The sequence below is a fragment of the Salvelinus namaycush genome, chromosome 5, assembly GCF_016432855.1.
Source record: "Salvelinus namaycush isolate Seneca chromosome 5, SaNama_1.0, whole genome shotgun sequence".
Classification (NCBI taxonomy): domain Eukaryota; kingdom Metazoa; phylum Chordata; class Actinopteri; order Salmoniformes; family Salmonidae; genus Salvelinus; species Salvelinus namaycush.
In genome coordinates, this window is record NC_052311.1 from 42,569,225 (window position 1) to 42,586,688 (window position 17,464).

Here is a 17,464-nt window from a genome sequence, read left to right on the forward strand (position 1 = left end):
CGGCAGAGCAAAATGACAGGTTTAGCTGTAGGGTATTAAACCGACAAACCTACAAGGTTTTTCCCTTTTTTATTTCGTGTGTGCACTGAACAGTATCTCCTCAAAGTGTTCCTTGTTTATCTGCTCTGTTTGTTTTATAACCCAACTCCCCTTCCAGGAAAAGTGCATCCTCATTCCGGTTAATCTTCACTCTCTGTGTTTCCTTTGTCACCGAATCCATGTAGCACATACTAAGGTGCAGCTGGATCAAAAATGTGTATAATTTTCACAAAGACTCTACTTACTAATGTGTTTGTGTGTGTGTGTGTGTGACAGTGATAGGCACAGCACATTCTGCCAATACAACACGTTTTGAGAATGAGGACTGCAAGTCATTACACTGTTGTGCTCCTCTGCTGATACAAAGTCTAGTTAGTACCCAGTCTGAAATCTGAAACCCGAGGGAGAGATGAGAGATCAAATTGTTGATGGTGCCATTCCTCTACAGCTGCTAGAGGAACGTATCTTATGGAGACTGTTAAACTACTGCAAAGGTCAAACAAAGGTCACCTCCCACTGGGCACGTTTCATTGAAATTACATGGAGACAACGTTGATTCAACGAGTGTGTGAATACTATGATTGATCTTTCTGTCCCAGATCTATTGTATTAACTCGTGTAAAAGTTGGCTGTATGACATTATCAAGAGAAACTCATATAATAGTATCGTTTCAGTCCAAAATACTCATTGCGTGACATGTTAATTGTGTTATTTATTGAGTTGCTCAGTGTCGACCGTCAGCAGTTAGGATCAAATGGAACAGACACCCTTCTGACTCGTTTCCAGGAAGACAGGCACAAGCGCATTCATTCCCATCATGAAGACAACACTGATTCTTTCAGTGCAGACACTCCAAAGGCCAGTCACAAGCCTAGCATGGGGCTCACAGCACAATAAACACCCTTACGGCTTATCATCACCCTCATCATCATCATTATATGATGATTCGCAGTCATCAGTATGACACTAGTTTTTTTTATAGACTTTTTTTTTTTTTTTTTTTTTTTACATCTTGATGTGTATCAATGAAGAAGGAAAGCTAATGTTATTTTGTGTGTACCCTACATGTAATCTATCATTTTATGTAATATGTTACAATATAATGTTGCACCTTATATAACCTTGTAAACACAGAATGTTGTGCAAGGTGAGTATTTAGTTACAGTATTTCATCTGAGCACCTATAAGTGTGTTATTTATTTTCTTCACCGGAAAATAGTAACCACAGAGAATTATCGAAGTTAGCCCCAGTCTTTTCACTGCGTCTATGTACTTCCATGCGAAAACAAACACACAATCACAAATCCATGACTGTTAACAAGAACTGCGTTAAGATTTATTTTACAATTGAGAAATAAACTAAATGAAACAAACTAATCGGTGCTAGAATTTTTTTTTTTTACAATATCATTGATAAAACATTGAAATGTATAGTCATTGTGCATCGCTTAATTCATTTTCACACCATATCATGCATCAAATTGGATGCAAGTATAATTAAAATCATTTCTGTAAACCAAGCCAAAGAAGCTAAATTCTTATTTCTTAAAAAATGACATTTTTGTGGATCTACAGTATATATCTATATACACATTTTAATTTTTTTATTTTTTATTTTAAATATAAAATGATGATATAAAAGTTAAAGAATGCACACACCTTTAAGTACAAAGAATGTTGAGCTATTGCAAATGGCAAGATATGTCTTATGGAGTATGACATTTCACTGTGAGTCATTTACATGTAAAGGACTGTTCTTTTAATGGTTGAATTCAAAGCGGCAACATTTTTAAAAAGGAGCTTGTAACAAACCATACAATTGGAAAATTACTATAAGTGATACTTCACATTAAAAAAAAAAGTGTTTTGAGCAAACTTGCATACTGTACGGCCATTCATTTTCACTGATTGATATGTAACCGGAAGCAGCATTTCAATTACTCTGAATGTTTACATGATCTGTTTATTTTTGTAATACACTGACAGATTTCTGAGCAGGCCATTCTTTATCAAAGATGTTGCAGTTTATCAAAGATGTTGCAAATAATTTATCTTTCAAATTAAAACAGATTTTGACAAATGCAGAATATCTTAAAACATGTTCTCTTTACAAATAAAATGTTAAACGTCTATAAGGTGCTACTTCAGTCTTTCAAGGGGTTCTTCCATTCTTTTGGTGTGAACAATGAATTTTCACCTTCTTCATATCAAGTATTGTACAGTTTTCTTTTCCCCCTAATTCATTTTCTGGTCACCACTTTATTCACCATTGAAACAGTAGTCGTTTTTTTTGTCATGAAAAGATAAAAAAAAAAACTTGTGTTTAACCTTGGTTCACTAAAATACATGCACAGATCAGACAAATAGCATATAAATACATTACAAAATAAGTGTTAAAAAAAGCTTGGCAAAAAAAAAAATCGAATAAGACATGGTCCAGTCAGGCAGTATCACAACAAAAAATAAGACTGATTTCTGGCGGCTCAGTTCGGCCCAGTGCAGTAACGGTGAACAATGTTATCTTAGTGCAATGAAATTCTGGTCAGTTACACAGCCGTCTTTCTGTCTGTTTATCTGTCTCTTCCCTCAGCTCCAGACCTCTCTACTACTTCTCCAGTTTCTCAAGAGCAGTGACGAACACCAGGTGATCTTCTGGTGACTTGCCATGGGTCTTGCTGAGGTGCAGTTTGACCGCGTGCTTGCTGACGAATGTCCGATTGCAAAGCCTGCACTGGTAAACTGAGCCAGTGTCGTCGTCTGGTGCGGTCAGGGATGCCAGGGTGCTGCCAAAAGTAATTTTGTCTGTGATCACCTTGGAGGCAGCCTGCTGCTCCCGTAGGTGCTCATTGGACAGCTTGGACAGGTCCTTCAAGCTGAAGCCCAGGTGAGACTCCAGGTGGCCGATGTAGGCGGACGCAGTCCTGAACTGCGAGGCACAGTCACCGCAGAGGAACACAGGCTGGCAGGAGTCCATGTTCTTCAGGAACTTGGTCCCACCAGTCCGCCGGAGCTGGTACTTGACGTTGGCCAGCCAGTGAGAGATGGTGGTCATGGAGAGGCCTGTGAACTTGCAGATGTGAACCCGCTCTTGGGGGCCGAGGTCCGTCATGGCGTAGCGGCCCTCCGCGGTCTCCCGCAGGCTAGAGCAGAACTGAGCCTGGAGGATGAGGAGGTGCTGGGGGTTCCAGTTGGACTGCCGCCCTTTCCTCTTCTGGACCGGGGAGAGGTCCTCCAGAGCATCCTCGAACGCACTGCCGTCTGCGTCCGACTTCTCTGAGATGGATGACGGGGCGGAGGACTTGGGTGTCAGCCTGCCTGTAAGGTTCTTCACCATGTCTGAGATGTCCATCAAAGCATTCTCTCTCAGAGGAGAAGAAATGTCAGACAGAGACAGGCTTGACATTATGGGTTTGTTACCATTTATGCTGCTGTTGCTGTTGATGACAGTGCTGCTGTTGCTGTTGCTGTTGCTGTTGTTGCTGTTTTTGGACTTCCTCAGGTCCATAGGCTGGTCGTTGTTCTCGTACTGATAGTAGCGGTTGATGGGCTCGGCTTGCTTGGCTTGAGTCTGGTTGAAGGCCGGTTTCTCCATCACGCTGTTGCTGATCTTGTAGAGCATGGCCAGCGGGTCGCCAGCAGGGCTGATGGGCTTTGAGGCCTTGCCCAGGTGGTTGTTCATGATTGACTGAAGTGCGCTGAGGGGGTTGATGAAAGGCCTCTCTGGTGAGTGATCGGTGATGATGCCCAAGCTGTTGGTGCCGTTGGTGATGGGTGACTGGCGAGTCTCTGGGCCATTCTTTGAATGGCTGTGGTGGTTGTCTACCAGGCTCTCTTTGGGCTCCTTTTTGCAGACCAGCTCCGACTCTAAATTTCCAGGGCTGCTGTTCCTCACGAGGGGCTTCCCGACAGTGAGGTCATTGGGCGCTGATTGGTGGTCCCTCTGCTCTTTCAGTACAGGAGACGGCGACTTGATGGAGGATGGATGCCTGTGGCGGTCCAAGCTGACCATCTTCTCCTCTTTCTCTTTCTTCACAGCAGCAGCAACAGCTTTCCTTGTGACCTTCTCCACCAGCTCTTCCATGGCAGTAACATTGCTCCTGAGAGAGGGCGGAGATGCGGGGCTCCTGGGGGAGTGGCTCACTGAGCCTGAGTCCTGGGTCACCAGGCCGCGGAGCCCGCTGTTGAACACCGGCTGGATCTGCACACTCTGGACTGAGGAGTGCAGTGCTGCATGCTTCATGTGGCCCTGGAGCTGGTAAGCAGCGTGGATGCTGGGGTAGCCACCACCCCACTGGGGCGTGCCCGTCTGGGCCTTGCTGATGGCACTGGACACAGTGTTCTCCAGGGACTTGAGGATGTCCAAACCTCCTTTAGGAGCCTCCTCCAGGTCCTCCTCTGTCAGATACTTATACGACCCAGCGTTCACCTCAGTCTTCTCACCTGGCTCTTCCTTCTCCTCTTTGATCATTTTCTCCCCGGGTTCACTTGCCTCCATCCTCTCGTCTTCCGGTTCTCTCTTTTCGTCAGAGCCGCAGGAGAGTGCAGGGGAGACAGGCTGAGATTTGACGCTGGCGACGGGAAGCCTGGTGGTGGTGGGTGGCAGAGGGATGGATTGGATCTTCTCCTCCACCACTGGGTCAAACACTAGCTGCTTGCCCTTTTTTGAGGCGGAGTTGGTGACCTTGAGGAAGTGGCCTGTGACCATCATGTGGGCAGTCAGCTGCTGCAGTGTATCGTGGGAGCTCCCGCACTCCATACACTTCAGGATCTGGGCCTTGCGAGCCTCAAACTGCCAAGTGTAGCTGGCACCGTTCTGATAGCCGTAGCGGTTGTTGGGTGTGACATAGGGGTTTGTTGTGGACTTGGGGTCTTTCCCAACGTCCCCTTGGTGCATGTGGCCACCGCTACCATGGACAGAGTCTGGGGAGCATGGGGATACCAGGGCATCCTGGAGGGCTCTTTTTTTGGCAGAGGACATCAGTTTAGTGGCCAGGGCTGGCACTGGTTCTTTGAGGGGCACTTTCTGGTAATGCTTGGTCTTGATCATGTGGACACTCAGGTCCTGCAGAGACTCGAAGGAGTGGCCGCAGTACATACACTTGAGCACCTTCTGAGCATCCTCTTTGCCCTCCATCTCCATCAGGGAGCGCTTGCGGGGCTTGGACCAGCGCTTGCCCCGCTCTTCCTCCTTGTCCTTGTTGTCGTCACGGTAGTGGCCCGACTCGTTCATGTGGACCGTGAGCCCCACCAGCGTGTCGTAGGCGCCGCTGCAGTCTTTGCAGCGGAACTTGCTGGCGCCGGTGAAGACTGAGCCATAGAGCTTGTTGTTCTGGCGGTAGAGCTGCACCGTGCTGAACAGGCTCGGCTCAGGCAGCAGTTGGTAAGGGGTATGCTGGAAGGTCTTAGCCAAGGCTGCCTGGTGCCAGTCATAGGCCACAGCCCCACCGTTACTAGCACCACCACCGCCACTGCTGGTGCCACTGTTGCTACTGATGGAGGTAGCCGCGGTGCCGTTAGAGCTGCCACTGCCACTGCTTGTTTGGTGGTTGGCGGTGGCAGTACTTCTTCTCCCATTGTGGTGGTGGCTGCTAGCATTGCTGTTCTCACTGTGGCTGTTGTTGTGTGTGGTGGTAGTGGTGGGGCTGGTGGCGGTGGGGATGGCGCCAGCAGTAGCAGGCGTGGCTTTCATGATGTCCATGGCAATGCTGGACCAGGAGGCATCTGAGATCAGGTTTGCATAGACAGCTTTCATCTGAGCCAGGCTGTCCCTCAGGGAGAGACCATTGTTCGGTCCAGAGGGGAGGGGGGCTTCCTCCTTCTCATGGCCATCCCTGGAGGAGGTGCTCTTGAAGTCTGTGAGACGGTCGCTGGCATCGCTGAGCGGGGAGCCGTAGCCGGCGTCTGGGTTGGTGCCGTTACTGAGTGGAGAGGCCCGGTAGCTGGGCGGCTGGCCTCCATCCTCTTCCTCGTTGCAAAGGTACGCAGTGTCCTCCCCGTTCAGTGACAGCCCGTCATCCTGCAGGTGTTCCTCATCGACTGCTCCTGCCTTAAACTCGTCCTCTGGTGAGTACGCTGGAAGAGAGAGCGAAAAGAGAAAAGGGAAAAAGGAGGTCAGCAAAGTGAAATAAAAGATTTACAATGCACTAACAGGACCACTGACAAAACATAGCGATGAATAATCTGTGGCAGGAAATATCGGCTTATATCTGTGTGTGTGTGTGCGCGCACGTGTATGTCTGAGTGTCAGTGGGGAAGAAATCTAGTTTCATAGAGAAAAAAAAGACAAAGTGTTGACAGTTTCTTTCTTAACTCGCTATTTCATTGCCCATGCCTCCTGCTCCCTAGGATATCGCTAACTGCTTGGCCTTGTTAGCCAACTGCTTGACTCTCCTCCTTTCCTTCTCCCCCATGTCTTATCTCTACACCCAATCATTCACACACACACACACACACACACACACACACACACACACACACACACACACACACACACACACACACACACACACACACACACACACACACACACACACACACACACACACACAGTGAACTTCACTTTATTTAGTCATTCACATGGTGAGCTTACGCAACCGATCAGGAGGGAGGGAAACAAAACAAGCATTCTGGGATGTTGCAGCGTCTCCTTCACCCACACTCGTGTGCCAAAGGCCACTCTCACGGAGTTAACAAATAAAATGATATGAAATACCAGACAGTACTGTCAGGTCGTCTCTACAACGTCAAACAGGGGCGTGACACTCCTTGACCGTCTCTGTTACGTTAGACAGCTTATTGAGAGGCGGAAGTGGAAATGAGTCATACTATACATTGCGTTCTGTATTATTTTCCACGACACACAGCGTGCAAACAACTTATCGTCAGAAACACAGGGGATGAAACTAAAGAACGTACAGGATAGACAGCATAATGTAACAGGTACGAGAGAGAGAGAGAGAGAGAGAGAGAGAGAGAGCAAGGGAGCGAGAGTGAGAGAGCAAGGGAAGGAATATGGGAAATATTGTGAGCGTGTCTGTGAGCAAGTAGAGCGTAGGAGAGGCAGGAGAGAGCTGCTGAGCAATAAAGCCAGGGAGAGGTGGGTGGGGGGGGGACAGAGTAAAAAGAGGTGGAGACAGGAAAGACGGCCCCCTCAGTTCTCCCTTTATCTCCTTCCTCCATGGTGAGACGTGTGTCCTAGATGCCAGCATCAGTCTCTCCTGATGAAACAGATGTGCGCTCAGCTTCAAACAGCACGCTAACCTGTCATATCATAATCTAAGTGGACATAATACCTGATATATGTACACTGGCACCATTTACTGCTGCCTGAGAGGAGACGGGAGGGAAAAAAGGCGAGCAGCTGCATACGGAAGTGTGTGTGTGTGTGTTTGTGTGTGTGCCTGCATTGGTGTGTGCCATTCGCATGTTCTCATACATGTACGTTTTAACACGGTAGCTTTCGAACATAAAGGCTCTACCGTTGTCTATAGGTATGTATTTTCTGTCTATGACTGATATGCCCTTCTCTCCAAAACGAGCCACATACTGTATTCTGCTCATTCTCTTGATTCCTGACAGGATTTGGAGGGAAACGAGCGCAGCACAGGAGAACCTGGCTGTGTTTCAATCCCACTGACAGACAGAAGCTGAGACAGTTCCTAAAACTCTGAAAATCCCTAACACAGCAGATTAGCATTAGCTATATACTGTACAAACTCTAACTGTAAGACGTTTCCCCATTATTATGCCAGCCTTCCCCTCACCAACGGCCAACCTGTGCTCGAAAAGAAAGAGGACTATGAAATCATACAGTAAAATGGCTATTCAGACGTCACTAGCCTCTGATCAGTTCCAGTGAACCCATGTGAATAACTATGTCCACAACACCGGTGCCAAAAACGGCATTTTGGCTGCCCCGCAAATCTACGGAATGAAAGGGGGAATGGAACGGATGAAAAATATCTGTGAGTGAATGGCAAAATACAGGCCGAGGCAGGGAGGGGAGGGGCAGGGAATGGTGAACGACAGGACGTGAAGGAAACCCTTTGACGGTAACTGTCAATCAATGCTTATCCCCTCGTGTTGTCATGGAAACAACAAAGAGAGGGAAATCAAAGCCTGCAGACAAAAGAACGGCTTAAAACATCTGTAAAAATCACAGGTTGAAAAGTGGAAGGCTTCAGAAACCATAAATATGGGATCTTATGATGAAACTCATCTAAAAATTATGCCTAGGTAGAGAATTGCGAAACATAAAATCTATATCTTTTGACGCTGTGATTAAATCGCAAGCAGATGACAACCCCCCCCCCAAAAACACCTAAACAGAAATAGGACAGCTTTATCCGTTCAGCCATTCATGAAACCCGATCGAACACAACGACTCAAAATCCGACTGGTGACCGAATCACGCCTCCTCAATGTGTCCTAGACCTAGACACGCATATGAGGGGAGACGGGAGCGAGGGGAGGGGTTTGGCGTGGTGTCCCCGGTGGTTTAGCTTGCCGAGCGGGTGATGGCTGTGAGCGGGGCCATCTGCACGGGCGTAAAGGCGCCTGTCACTTCTGCTCCGGGACGCCTCGCCGTCAAAGGGACAGGTGGTGGCGAGGCCAGGATGTGTCCGAGTCCTGTGCTGTCACAAACGGCCGGGATCAAGCCACGCCATGTCACCGCAACACACACACTAAACGCCACGCCATTTCCGGGCACCACACACACTAAACGTTATCAACACCACGGAAGATCTACATTGTTTTGAGAAAAAAAAGTGGTTAGTGGACAGTCCATCTATATTATGTGCAACAAACGACACTATCAGTAACATGTCGACTGCACGTCTGTGGACATGTAACAGGGAAGCTTTAACTGTTTACCAAACAAAGTAAACCCTAGTTTCGTCTCACGTTAGGGGGTTTCAGATGTGTATAGTCTTGTTGGAGAGTAGACAGACAGACAGAGAGAGAGACACAGGGGTCTAGACGGTGTTATGATTAATTGGTCTGGGATGACTGTGTTCCTTTTCATTCTGTACTGTCTCAACATAATGTTAGGGCTGGAGGTGTAACACACACACACACACACACACACACACACACACACACACACACACACACACACACACACACACACACACACACACACACACACACACACACACACACACACACACACACACACACACACACACACACACACACACACACACACACACACACTAGTCTGTTTCATTTGATTTGGGGAACGATAACAAATGAAATGTAATCACATGCGTATCAGCGCTTTAGCAGAGAGTAGGCTCAGCATCATATCATTTCTTCTCAAACTTTGGCATCTTGGTCTGGCCCTTCCATTTTGTGTTTTTGTTGTCTTTCCGAAATCTGCTAGTTGTTAAATGAATTCATCTCTCCGTCAGGCTGGCGATGCCTCACCATTTGGCCGTGGTCAAACCCAAACAAAACAGATAAGAAAAGCAGTAAGGCGATGAAACGAGAGGGAGAGAGAGAACGGGGGATGAGACCAGTCGGTTACTCCGGCATCCGACCACATTTCCCGTCCCCAACACCCCTCCTATTTCCTTACACACATCTCTCTATTTATCTGATGTGATTTTGGGAAGAGGGGTGCAATCACCGCAGTCATTTGCACCACTAATGTCCAATCCTGGCCCCCTTCACTCATGTGATTTAGGCTGGTGTTGGAGTGGGCTAGTGGGGGTATGGGGAGCTGGGAGGGAGGTGGGGGCCAGTGGCCATTTAGCCCACGCTCTAATGGGAAACTGGCAGTCTTATTCCTTCCCCTACATTCTGTTTGTCACCCCGCTCCTCCATTACAGTCCTCTCAGCCCTGATGGCTTTGGACAGGAGCTGATCAAAAAGCCATCGCTTGACCTACGCGCCGTGGCAGCCCGACGAGACGACTCGCGCCAGCCAGAGAGAGAGAGAGGGATGAGTGTATGTGAAGGGGGTGATGAGGAAGGGTGGGGGGTGATAGCTCCTCGGACCGGGACAAGAGGGGAGGGGGGTTGTAAATAAAATGACATTATTATTTATTCTGTCCCGTCATGTAGAAAACCCAATTATGGTAATGTCTGCTGCCGGCCCGCCGTGTCAGAGAGATGGAGAGCAGACAGAGAGCATGCTGGGTTGTGGATTCCTCTGGAGCGGCTAACGTGAGAGAGCAGTGGCCTGCCTGCATGTCGGTCTGCCCACCGAGGCCCTCCCCTCCCCTCCATCCCCTGACGGTACACTCTTAGAAAAAAGGGTTCCAAATGGGTTCTTCGGCTGTCCCCATAGGATAACTATTTTTGGTTCCAGGTAGAACTATTCTGGGTAACATGTAGAATCCTCTGGGGAAAAGGTTCCATATGAAACCCAATAGGGTTCTACATGGAATCAAAAGGGTTCTTCCTGAGACCAAAAAGGTTCTTCAAAGTGTTTTCCTTTGGGGACAGCCGAATAACATTTTTAGGTTCTAGATAGCACCTTTTTGTAGACACAGAGGTACACAACAGCAGACCGGAATCTGGGCCTGGCACCCTGCACTCCCCACTCTCCATGATACAGTTGGTTGTTTACAGGACCGTATAGAGTAGGCTACATGCACTATAGATGTGTAAGAAAAAAACAGATATCTACTGTAAGTGTCTGGGGTTTAGCACCACCGGACGGACCATTTGACCTAAATGAAGAGGTAAAAAGTATTCGTAAGATATAGAGAAATCTAAATATATAGGACAATTATCCATTTCTGTAATACATGATTTGTTTCCCTTGCATCGTCTTCCTAAGTCCTGATATCTAGTCTGGAGATGTGAGTGATGTAGGTCCTCAAATAATTCCCCTCCACTGCCACCCCCACCTCTTTCCACCTCCTTTCCTTTTCCTACCCTATCCTCCCTCCCCTGCTTTTCTCTCCCTCTCTCTCGCTCGTCCTCCACACTGGTCCAACCACCGACGTCAGCCCCTCCCGAGTGGAAGAACACAACATATGGCCCAAGCACCTACAGAGCCTTAAATAACTGCTGCGCCATTCCAGCTCACCGTACCGATTTATCTCCACTCATTTGAGAAAACCTCTGACCGGAGCAGAGCGGAGGGGTGGCCACACACACTATTCCTGTAGACAGAGCCGGAGCGTGTGTGTGTGTGCGCGTGGACATGTTTAACAATACTTGTGGCGACCAGAAGTCCCCACAAGAACAGTAAACAAACCAACTGGGGACATTTTGCCAGTCCCCACAAGGAAAAAGGCAATTTGTAAGGGATTTAGGGTTGGGTTAGAATTAAAGGTTAGGTTTAGGAGTTAGGGTTTTGAGGTTAAGGTTAGGGCTAAGGTTAGGGGTTAATGAAAATAGGATTTTGAATGGGTATCAATTGTGTGTGTCCACAAAGTTGGCGGGGCGGGGGAGGGGGGGGGGGGGGGGGGGTTGACAGCTGATCTATACACAACTCGCAAGGCATAGTTACAGTTACTGTAATGTCGTCTCGTAACCTTTAATATTTTTGTTAGCTTAAGTGTTAGCCAAGGGTGACGAGTGAGGCGATGAAGTCATGTCAGCGGAATTTCTTCCGGATTTCTCCCTGTTCCCTTCCGCGTTCACACAATAGTACCACATCTTAGTGACTTCACTACAGCACGAAACACAATTATTATTCGTCAGATTCAAAATGTGAGAGTACGATGGGAAACCGTGTTGGGCCGTAACAGCTCGTACATGACAAATCTAGAGGACACGGAGAAGAAAACTACAGCCTGGCAGACTGGTAGCACTGTTCTGTGTGAAGGTTTAGACATATTGAAGGGGAGGTGTGAGGTGTACATGTACGGTATGTGTGTGTAGATACAAGAGGTAGGTTGTGTGTGCGTGTGCGTGCGTGCTCTTGGCTTGTTTCTCTGAAATTATCTTTGAGTCGGATATTAATAGACCTGGCTCTATAAATAAAACGGAAGCACCACACACAGACACACACACACACACACACACACACACACAGACATCATTTCTGCACCATGCATTCTTGTACACTAACCCACACACCCAGATATTTATTTAGCAACATGTTTGTTGGTTCTGCTGTCTGATTGTAAAGAGGGGGGGGGGGGGGGGGGGGGTGTAAAGACGAGTGGATGTTTTGAGAGGCTGCGTTGCACTTGGTGTAGTACAGCTGGGCTGGAACGCGCTGCGGGATCAATAGAGAGAACCAGCAGGGATCGATCGCAATTCATCTCGCTTTTTTAAAACATTTTCATTCTCACCCACACACACTGAGCATGCTACTAGCTTGTTAGGAGAGGGGCAAAACATGTGGGCTAATGCACGCATAGGCGTGCATGCAAACACACACACACACATTCAAACACACACACACACACACACAGTCTGACCTGAGTAGCTGAACTAAAGCGATGCACACACACACACAGAGGTTCAATAAAACAATATGGAATGTATTTATTTTTATTGGGCATATCAGCTCATCCCCGTCGTCTCCTTTGCATAACAAGCCCTGTATAATTAAACCATAAATTTCAACGCGTCCGTTTAATTACCAGAGACAATGTCAGGAGGCAGGAGAGTAAACAAGTGCCTTTGAAGTGACGAGTTAAAAACCGCTCCAACACAGATGCTGTTCATTTAGGTGGGATGCTGTTTTATATGAAAATGTAATGTTCAAAAGAATGGGTGTGTGTGTGTGTGTGGGTATGTGTGTGTGTGTTTTGTATTTTTTTTTGGTACTTCTCCAGGAATGCTTGGAAAGTAGTAGGCTGGTGAGGTAGTGGGTACAGGTACCAGAGGTGTGGCGTGTTAGTGTCTGTGCGTGTGTGTGTGTGTGTGTCTGTGCCCGGACATGGCTGATGTGTGTGTGTGTGTGTGTGTGTGTGTGTGTGTGTGTGTGTGTGTGTGTGTGTGTGTGTGTGTGTGTGTGTGTGTGTGTGTGTGTATATGTATTACCCGCCAGTGTGTGCATTATGTGTGTGTGTTCCCTGAACAAACACAATGGGCTGAGGGTATAATAATTGATTGGGGGCCGCCTCCTTGTCCAGGGTGACCATGACAACGGACGACAGGGGGACAGACATGACAGTGGCTGGGACGGTCGAGTGGACGCTTCAGGTCAATGTCAACACACACTCGCCGCTTCCAGCAGCTTAGCTAATTACACAGCGGCCCTTAAGGCCACTTACAACAGGTTATCTAATTAACAAACAACTGATTACAAATAGAACAGAGAGGTGTTCTTAATCTCCCACCCCACAATGTGATGACAAACACTAAGGGCAGGGTTGTGTGTGTATGTATGTGCTGTTTTCGGTAAAGGGACCGCATCTATGTGTCAAACTAACAACAACACTGTCATGATGTAGTTGCCACTTTGTGAAAAGTTCAACGGTCCAGCCACAGTTAGCCCAGTCTATGTACCTTCCTATTAGCATAGTGAGTGCCATTGAAATAACATTGGGGTTGAGGGCTAACACAACTCACAGGCCCGAACGGCCATAAGGCTCCGAGTCGCACCTGCCGACAGTTATAAAATCCTTTCTCTCTCCCTCCGCCCTAATTTTCACGGCCCCTAAAACATCCGCTCTCTCGCAAGGCCCCAAATGTCCATCTGCCCAAATAAATCCCTTTTATAAAACGTACCCCCCCACACACACACACACCCCACCCCACCACACACACACACACACACACACACACACACACACGTCACCTGTGCTTTTTAAGCTGCCACCCCCCCTCGAACACTTCCCTCGAATTCCACCTGCCCCCTTTCAACATCAATACCCCTTCCTCTCTCTCTCGCTATAAAGGAACCTGTGACTTTAAATCTCTGTGTCAGGCCCAGCCCGACAATCCAGCAAGCCCAACTTCACCTGAGCACGCCCCCCCCCTCCCCCTCCACCTCGACAAGACAACAGTGCGGCCCAGAAAACGACCCAGCCAGCCGCAGCTGTCTCCATTGCCTAGCAACGGCGAGCCTGATAGATGACCCCAACGATGGATAATTACCGTAAATCACAAGAGCTCAGACACTAAAGGGGAGAGCAGTGGGGAGAGAGAGAGAGAGAGAGAGAGAGAGAGAGAGAGAGAGAGAGAGAGAGAGAGAGAGAGAGAGAGAGAGAGAGGGGAAAATAGAGGGTGAGAGAGATTGAGCAGTGGGGAGAGAGAGAGAGAGAGAGAGAGAGAGAGAGAGAGAGAGAGAGAGAGAGAGAGAGAGAGAGAGAGAGAGATTGAGCAGTGGGGAGAGAGAGAGAGAGAGAGAGAGAGAGAGAGAGAGAGAGAGAGAGAGAGAGAGAGAGAGAGAGAGAGAGAGAGAGAGAGAGAGAGAGAGAGAGAGGGGAAAATAGAGGGTGAGAGAGATTGAGCAGTGGGGAGAGAGAGAGAGAGAGAGAGAGAGAGAGAGAGAGAGAGAGAGAGAGAGAGAGAGAGAGAGAGAGAGAGAGAGAGATTGAGCAGTGGGGAGAGAGAGAGAGAGAGAGAGAGAGAGAGAGAGAGAGAGAGAGAGAGAGAGAGAGAGAGAGAGAGAGAGAGAGAGAGAGAGAGAGAGAGAGAGAGAGAGAAAGGATAATAAAGGAGGGGTGGAACTGGTCATGCATGCACTAATGCACCTTGATGAGCTCAGATCCCCCCCTCCTCCACCCTTGATTCAAACACACACACCAAAACACAGGAACACACACGCGCACAGGCAGGAACACAGAGGCAGCAGCCTTGTCGCTGTAATCCGACACCCCATTCCCCGCCTCCCTGCAGAGGCGCTTGTCTGTCAGAGATTCACCTCAATACACAGAGGCGCCAATCAAAGGCCAGACAGAGCAGCCCAGAACATTGAGAAAACAAAAAAAAACACACAACGGGATTGAGGAGAAATGGTGACCAAAAGTCCAAAACAAGTTTAAAAAAGCTAAATATTTCACGTAGAACTACCCAAAGCACAGTTTACTCACTAAAAAGGTTCAGCCTTTTTTACTAGTCGTACAAACTGTCCCTTCTCTCTCCCTCCTACTTCACTCCTCCCTCTCCACTCTTCTCCCTCCCTCTCTCCCACTGCATCCCTTCCTCTCCCCCCCTCCCCGTTCCAGATATTTGATCTGGTTCTGCGTGTGATAGATTGACAGGTAATGGGGAAGTTGAAAGGGCGATGGAGACAGGAACAGGTGTTCAGCACAGTCTTTTTGGCCGGCGTTAAACTGCCATGTCCTTCACTACATCTACACCACCCGTCTACTTCCTCTCTCTCTCTCTCCATTGCTCAATCTCTCCCTTTCTTTTTCTCTCCCTCCCTCTCTTTCTGTCTCTGTTTGAGAGATGTAATCCATCAACATAGTGACAGGGTTGGACATGTAGGCCTACGGTCGTTCATGGGGAAACATATGTGCAGGGGGGGGGGGGGGGGGGTAACACAATAAGAGCCCACAGTCCCAGCCACAAAACTACTGTGTAACTGTGTCACACTGAGCACTAGTGAGCAAAATAGGTTGTTACTGAGTAACCCGCTCTAACCTCTACTCCACCGCTGCGGGTTGGACTGAACCAACAATTTAATGTCATGTGTACGTTCCAAAATGCAATTATTACAGGGGGGGGGGAGAGAAGAGAGTGAAGACAAAAGGGAAAGAAAAACGAAGAGGAGTGTGATGAGTAGGAGAGAAAGAGAGAGCGAGAGAGAGAGAGAGAGAGGAGTAGGAGGGGGGGGGGGGTGCAGGCCATAAATCAAAAGTGTGGTGACGGTAAATAACTGCGGCGAGGCTGTAACTACCTGCCATCATGTGACCCCAGGAGAGCGTTCAGCGCGAGGGAAACAGGGGTCTCGCTGATAAATCCCCTCCAACTTTTACTGCATAACATTAAAGGACATGTCACCGTCGCAAATCACTCCGGCTCTGCGTTGGAAGTAGTGAGTTCAAAACAGGCTCTATTTGCATGTTGTAGCTCCAACATTCCAGAGGAGTGGATATTGGATAAGAAAATCCCTCTCGGACTTGGGTGTATTAACTTGAAAGTACAAACACTTAAAGACATGCTCCAGAACTTTGGCGAGTAGTAAATCTTTTTTAAACCTCTTGCTTTGGGCTGGATTTCTCAATGTGTAGTTCATACTAGAGGTTGACCGATCGGCATGGCCGATTTAAGTAGGGCCGATTTCAAGTTTTCATAACAAATCGGTAATTGGCATTTTTGGACGCCGATTATGGCCGATTACATTGCACTACATATGGTTGATGATATTACTAGTGTAACTAGCTTGTCCTGCGTTGCATATAATCAATGCGGTGAATCACAGTCTACTTCGCCAAACGGGTGATGATTTAACAAAAGCGCATTCGGAGTCAGGGTATATGCAGCAGTTTGGGCCGCCTGGCTCGTTGCGATCTGTGTGAAGACCATTTCTTCCAAAAAAAGACCATCATTAATTTGCCAGAATTTTACCTAATTATGACATAACATTGAAGGTTGTGCAATGTAACAGCAATATTTATACTTAGGGTTGCCACTCGTTCGATAAAATACAGAACGGTTCTGTATTTCACTGAAAAAATAAACGTTTTGTTTTCGAAATTTGACCATTCCGGATTTGACCATATTAATTACCTAAGGCTCGTATTTCTGTGTGATTATTATGTTAAAATGCAGTCTATGATTTGATATTTGATAGAGCAGTCTGTCTGAGCGGTGGTAGGCAGCAGCAGGCTCGTAAGCATTCATTCAAACAGCACTTTCCTGCGTTTGCCAGCAGCTCTTCCCAATGCTTGAAGCACAGCGCTGTTTATGACTACAAGCCTATCAACTCCCGAGATTAGGCTGGCAATACTATAGTGCCTATAAGTACATCCAATAGTCAAAGGTATATGAAATACAAATGGTATAGAGAGAAATAGTCCTATAATAACTACAACTTAAAACTTTTTAACTGGGAATATTGAAGACTCATGTTAAAAGGAACCACCAGCTTTCATATGTTCTCATGTTCTGAGCAAGGAACTTAAACGTTAGCTTTTTTTACATGGCACATATTGCACTTTTACTTTCTTCTCCAACACTGTTTTTGCATTATTTAAACCAAATTGAACATGTTTCATTATTTATGAGAGACTAAATAGATGTTATTTATGTATCATATTAAGCTAAAATAAAAGTGTTAATTCAGTATTGTTGTAATTGTCATTATTACAAATATATATATAAAAAAAAATATTTAAAAAAATCGGCCGATTAATCAGTAGCGGCTTTTTTTGGTCCTCCAATAATCGGTATCGGCGTAGAAAAATCATAATCGGTCGACCTCTAGTTCATACAGTACTTAATAATCTATGAGCAGAATTAATGTTTTACCTCAATTAGCCACGAAATCCCTAGTTTGAAAGTGACTGTTTACGGGAAGATGTACCTACAAGATTTCACCTACATTTTCCCCCACGTG

At 47.1% G+C, this 17,464-nt stretch overlaps 1 protein-coding gene across 2 annotated transcripts in view; it reads right to left on the bottom strand.

The window, feature by feature from the left end:
• Positions 1–1,329: 1,329 nt before the first annotated feature.
• Positions 1,330–17,464, bottom strand: part of LOC120048277 (teashirt homolog 1-like) — a 35,228-nt gene continuing 19,093 nt past the window's right edge. For both annotated transcript variants that reach the window (XM_038994126.1, XM_038994125.1), the window contains exon 3: positions 1,330–6,112. In XM_038994126.1, coding sequence (XP_038850054.1) covers positions 2,646–6,112 — 3,467 coding nt within the window. In that variant the 3' untranslated portion in view covers positions 1,330–2,645. The remainder of the gene's footprint in view (positions 6,113–17,464) is intronic.